At 30.6% G+C, this 6,820-nt stretch overlaps 1 protein-coding gene across 1 annotated transcript; it reads left to right on the top strand.

The window, feature by feature from the left end:
- Positions 1–2,631: 2,631 nt before the first annotated feature.
- LOC124420597 lies at positions 2,632–3,534 on the top strand. The gene has a single exon (XM_046954057.1). The coding sequence runs from the start codon at positions 2,632–2,634 to the stop codon at positions 3,532–3,534; it is 903 nt and encodes a 300-aa protein (XP_046810013.1).
- The last annotated feature ends 3,286 nt before the right edge of the window (positions 3,535–6,820 follow it).

The raw sequence follows: 6,820 nt of genomic DNA, 5'->3' as shown, positions 1-6,820 counted from the left end.
ACCTGGGAAAATAATACTACCGATCTATGCAATTGGCCAAATGCCAATTTTAATGCTTTAAAATGGTGCATAAACGACTGTCCTAGTACGAAAACTGCCAAAGTTAATTGCAGCCATATCGGAACCTCAGATTACTGCAATTGATACATAGAACAATAATTCTACCGATCTATCAAATTGACCAATTTGAAAAAAAAACACACACACATAATGCTACAAATGATACACCATATTAAAGTGCAATCGTTATGCTTTAAAATGATTCATAAATGACTGTCATAGCGGGAAAACTGTCAATGTTATTTGCAGCCATAACGGAACCTCAAATTACAGCGTTTTTAAACATAGAACGATAATTCAACCGATCCATCTACCGATCTATCAAATTGACCAATTTGTAAAAACACACATTATGCTACAAATGATATACCATATTAAAGTGCAATCCTAATGTTTTAAAATGTTGCATAAATGACTGTCATAGCATGAAAACTGTCAAAGTTATTCACAACCATATCGGAACCTCAAATTACCGCCTTTTTAAACCTGGGAAAATAATTCTATCGATTTATCCAATTGGCCATTTTCTTAAAAGAAATTATACAATAAATTATATACCAAAACAAATGGCAATTTTAATGCTTTAAAATGGTGCATAAAAGACTGTCCTAGTTAATTGCAACTATATCGGAATCAGATTACCGCGTTTATTAAACATAGAATAATAATTCTACCGATCTATCAAATTGACCAATTTATAAAAACACACATTATGCTACGAATGATATACCATATTAAAGTGCAATCATAATGCTTTATAATGATGCCTAAATGACTGTCATAGCGTGAAAACTGTCAATGTTATTTGCAGTCATATCGAAACCTTAAATGACCGCGTTTTTAAAGCTGTGAAAATAATTCTACCGATCTATCCAATTAGCCATTTTCTAAAAATATATTATGCAACAAATTATATACCAAAACAAATGGCAACTTTAATGCCATAAAAAGATATATAAACGACTGCTATAACATTAAAATTATAAAAGATATTTACAACCATATCGGAGACTTAAATTACCGCATTTCCATCTGTATTTCAATCTGTACCAATAAATATACCGATCTATCCAATTTTTGTAAAAATTCATTATGCCACAAATTATACACCAAAACAAAGTGCAACAGTAATGCTTTAAAATGATGCATAAACGATAGTCCTGGCATGAAAACTGTCAAAGTTATATCGGAACCTCAAATCACAGCGTTTTGAAACATAGAACAATAATTCTACCGATCTATCAAATTGGCCAATTTGTAAAAACAAGCATTGTGCTACAAATGAAATACCATATTAAAGTGCAATCCTAATGCTTTAAAATGATGGATAAATGACTGTCATAGCATGAAAACTGTCAATGTTGTTTGCAACCATATCGGAACCTCAAATTACCGCGTTTTTAAACATAGAACAATAATTCTACCGATCCATCAAATTGACCATTTTTTAGACGAAATGATTATGCCACAAATGATATACCAAATTAAAGTGCAATCATAATGCTTTAAAATGATGCATAAATGACTGTCATAGCATGAAAACTGTTATATCGGAACCTCAAATTACCGCCTTTTTAAACCTGAGAAAATAATTCTATCGATTTATCCAATTGGCCATTTTCTAAAAATACATTATGCAATAAATTATATATAAAAACAAATAGCAATTTTAATGCTTTAATATGGTGCATAAACGACTGTCCTAGCACGAAAACTGCCAAAGTTAATTGCAACCATATCGGAACCTCAGATTACCGCGTTTTTTAAATATAGAACAATAATTCTACCGATGTATCAAATTGACCAATTTGTAAAAACACACATTATGCTACAAATGATATACCATTGTAAAGTGCAATCATAATGCTTTAAATTGATCCTTAAATGACTGTCGTAGCGTAAAAACTGTCTATGTTATTTGCAGCCGTTTTGGAACCTTCAATTACCGCGTTTTTAAAGCTGTGAAAATAATTCTACCGATCTATACAATTAGCCATTTTCTAAAAATATATTATGCAACAAACTATATACCAAAAATTAAACTGTCTTCCTAAGTGTAAAGCCGCAATTAATTTCGTTCCGAATTTTTAAAGTTTATCTTACAAACTAAACTTAATTAAAATCTGAGACTTTGTTTAATAAAATCAGTGAAAAATTTGCTATTTATTAGTGTATTTATTTATTTGGATCGTTACTAATTTTTCCACATTAATCTGTTTAAATAAAAAACAAAATTTTGATCCGAAAACATTTAATAAAACATAAAAGAAATATAAAGAAAAGCTTACAACAACAGTGATAAATAATTGATCATCAATTTCTCTACTGGTACTCATCTACACGTTTATAACAACAACATAATACAAATTAAGTACCATTCTCTTATTCCTTTTGTTTTATTTTTCTTTACTACAACAACAAACATTGATCATCTCTTTTGTTTGCTTGTCAAATGATAAAGTTGCCATCTGATTTATCTTGTTTCTACACTGTGCAAAATAATACATACTAATTTTTTAAAAAATGGCTTGTTTATTAAAAAATTGTAATATTAAAGGTGAAGATGATAGAATGGTGGTCTGTTGGCTGTGCCATGAATGTTGTCACTTTAAATGCAGTGGACTTTCAGGGCTAGTATCAGAAGCTGTTTCTAAAAATAAAGGTTTACATTGGTGCTGTGAAAGTTGTAGAAAATTTGGTGTAAACTATTATCGATTTTTCCAAGAGACTAAAAAGAAATTCGCCGAAATTCAAGATGAAGCCGTTAAATTAAATGAACGCATTTCCGCATACGGAAAATTGTTCGATGATTTTAAATCTCTAGATAATTTAAAATCTACTCCGCAATCTTCTCCCAAACGACGTAAATCGGCAAGAAACTTAACCAAGGAAAAACGTGATGATCAACCAACTGTGTCTGCACCTCCGTGTAACACTGCATCTGATCCAAACGTTCCATTAACTAATATTTCTGTTTCTGTACCTTCGTGTAACACTGCATCTGATCTAACTGTTCCTATATCCAATATTACTGAATTAAGTAGTAATAACTCACATCTTAGTTATGCTGACGCAGTTTTACGTTCTGCCAATGTAACTACTAATGTGACTAATCCGATTGTTGATAATCCTCTGCAATTGATAAATACTGAAATTATTCCTCTCCGAGCAATTCCTCCAAAAAAGACAATATTCATTTCTCGTCTAGCAAGCGATACTACTTCCGATTCAGTTGATTTCTACATAAAAAATAAACTTGGTAATGATGCTGACATATCAATACAAAAATTTAATTTTTCTCAACCGAGATCAATATCATCTTTTAAGATTACAGTTTCTATGAATCACTTCGAAAGATTGCTTGATCCGAATTTCTGGCCAATAAATACTCTGGTCCGGGAATATATTTACAGGTCCAGACCTCAAACCATTGCTGCTCTTCCACAGCGTGAATCTTTTATTCCAAAAAACTAATTAATGATTACTTGTCCATCGTCTATCAAAATGTTCGAGGATTAAGAACAAAGTTAACAACGTTGTATATGAATAGTTTCAATATTGATCAACAAATATTAATATTTACGGAAACATGGCTAAAAAAAATTTTCTGAATACTGAAATTCTTTGCAATAAATTTAATATCTACCGTCGTGATCGTGGTAACAATACTACAGGAGGTGGTGTCCTAATTGCTGTTTCATGTAATTTATCATCTGAACTCGTAGTCATGGAATCTCCTCATGATGATATTGAATTTATACTTATCCGTTTCTATTAAAATTAATGGTTATCAATTATTTATTTCTTGTTCGTATATTCCTCCTTCCTCTCATCAATCTTTATACGGTAAGCATGCTGAAGCTATCAGATCTGTAGCTCGTTCTTCAAAAGATGGAGACTCTCTTTTTATCTTTGGAGACTTCAATCTGCCCTCAACAGAGTGGAAATTCTTACCAGATGATGGATATCTCATTCAGACGAGGCAGAATTCTAATTTTGATGATTTTTTTAATATCCTATATGATATGGGTCTATTCCAAATTAATGGCATTCGTAACGAATATTCAAAAATATTGGACTTAATATTCGTAAATGATGTGTCAAATAGTTTTATTAAACGCTCATCTCCTATTTCATGTCCAGAAGATCGTTATCATCCAACAATTGAATTAAGAACATCCATTCCACTAAATTTTTCAACGCCTTCGTCCAGCAAAAATGAAAAAGTATTTTCATTTAAACATGCCAACTATAATAAGTTAAATGAACTACTACTCGATACAAATTGGCAATACTTATTTTCATGTCATACAAATGTTGATGATAAGTTAAAAGCCTTTTATATGAAGCTAAATAATTTCCTCAATTTATGTGTTCCTTTGCGAAAATCTGAAAATCTATCCGGTCCACCATGGAACAATAAACAACTGGCTTACGCAAAAAATAGGAAGAATAAATGCTATAAAAAATTTAGACAATCCGGTTCTTACATTGATTATATGAGATACTCTATTACCCGTGCTGAATACAATATCCTTAATAAATCATGTTATAATAATTACCTTAACACAATGAAGATCAACTTTAAACGAAATCCAAAATCATTTTTCAAATTTGTTAATTCTAAGAAGAAAAACTTAAATTACCGTATTTCTAATCCTGTACCAATAAATATGCCGATCTATCCTATTTTTGTAAAAACTCATTATGCCACAAATTATACATCAAATAAAGCTTTAAAATATGCATAAACGATTGTCCTGGCATGAAAACTGTCAAAGTTATTTGCAACCATATCGGAACCTCAAATAAAATGAATGACTGTCATAGCATGAAAACTGTCAATGTTATTTGCAACCATATCGGAACCTCATATTACCGCGTTTTTAAACATGGAACAATAATTCTACCGATAAATCAAATTGACCATTTTTTAGACGAACACATTATGCCGCAAATGATATACCAAATTAAAGTGCAATCAAAATGCTCTAAAATGATGCATAAATGACTATCATAGCATGAAAACTGTTATATCGGAACCTCAAATTACCGCCTTTTTATACCTGGGAAAATAATTCTAGCGATCTATCCAATTGACCATTTTCTAAAAATACATTATGCAATAAATTATATACCAAAACAAATGGCAACTATAATGCAATAAAAAGATATATAAACGACTGCAATAACATGAAAACTATAAATGATATTTGCAACCATATCGGAGACTTAAATTACCGTATTTCTAATCCTGTACCAATAAATATGCCGATCTATCCTATTTTTGTAAAAACTCATTATGCCACAAATTATACATCAAATAAAGCTTTAAAATTATGCATAAACGATTGTCCTGGCATGAAAACTGTCAAAGTTATTTGCAACCATATCGGAACCTCAAATCACAGCGTTTTTAAACATAGTATTTAACATAGGCAATTTTACCGATCCTTCAAATTGACAATTTTTTAGACGAAAGGATTATGCCACAAATGATATACCATAGCATGAAAACTTTCAACCATACTTTCAACCAACCATATCGGAACCTCAAATTACCGCCTTTTTAAACCTGGGAAAATAATACTACCGATCTATCCAATTGGACATTTTCTAAAAATACATCATGCAATAAATTATATACCAAAACAAATGACAATTTTAATGCTTTAAAATGGTGCGTAAACGAATGTCCTAGCACGAAAATTGCCACAGTTAATTGCAGCCATATCGGAACCTCAGATTACTGCATTTGATACATAGAACAATAATTCTACCGATTCATCAAATTGGCCAATTTGTAAAAACACACATTATGCTACAAATGATATACCATATTAAAGTGCAATCATAATGCTTTAAAATGATGCATAAATGACTGTCATAGCATGAAAATTGTCAAAGTTATTCACAACCATTTCGGAACCTCAAATTACCGCCTTTTCAAACCTGGGAAAATAATTCTATCGATTTATCCAATTGGCCATTTTCTAAAAATATATTATACAATAAATTATATACCAAAACAAATGGCATTTTTAATGCTTTAAAATGGTGCATAAACGACTGTCCTAGCAAGAAAACTGCCAAAGTTAATTGCAACTATATCGGAATCAGATTACCGCGTTTATTACACATAGAACAATAATTCTACCGATCTAGAAAATTGACCAATTTGTAAATCACACATTATGCTACAAATGATATACCATATTAAATGCTTTAAAATAAAAGATAAATGACTGTCATAGCATGATAACTCTCAATGTTATTTGCAACCATATCGGAACCTCAAATTACAGCGTTTTTTAACATAGAACAATAATTCTACCAATACATCAAATTGACCATTTTTTAGACGAAAAGATTATGCCACAAATGATATACAAAATTAAAGTGCAATCATAATGCTCTAAAATGATGCATAAATGAATGTCATAGCATGAAAACTGTCAAAGTTTTTCACAGCCATATCGGAACCTCAAATTACCGCCTTTTTAAACCTGGGAAAATAATACTATCGATCTATACAATTGGCCATTCTCTAAAAATACATTATGCAATAAATTATGTACCAATTTTAATCGTAATGCTTTAAAATTATGCATAAACGATTGTCGTAGCACGAAAACTGCTAAATTTAATTGCAGTCATATCGGAACCTCAGATTACTGCGTTTGATATATAGAACAATAATTCTACCGATCTATCAAATTGACCAATTTGTAAAAACACACATTATGTTACAAATGATATA

This window comes from Lucilia cuprina, chromosome 6, assembly GCF_022045245.1.
Source record: "Lucilia cuprina isolate Lc7/37 chromosome 6, ASM2204524v1, whole genome shotgun sequence".
Lineage (NCBI taxonomy): Eukaryota > Metazoa > Arthropoda > Insecta > Diptera > Calliphoridae > Lucilia > Lucilia cuprina.
Note: the sequence above shows the minus strand (reverse complement) of the source record. Positions and strands in the feature narration are given on the sequence as shown.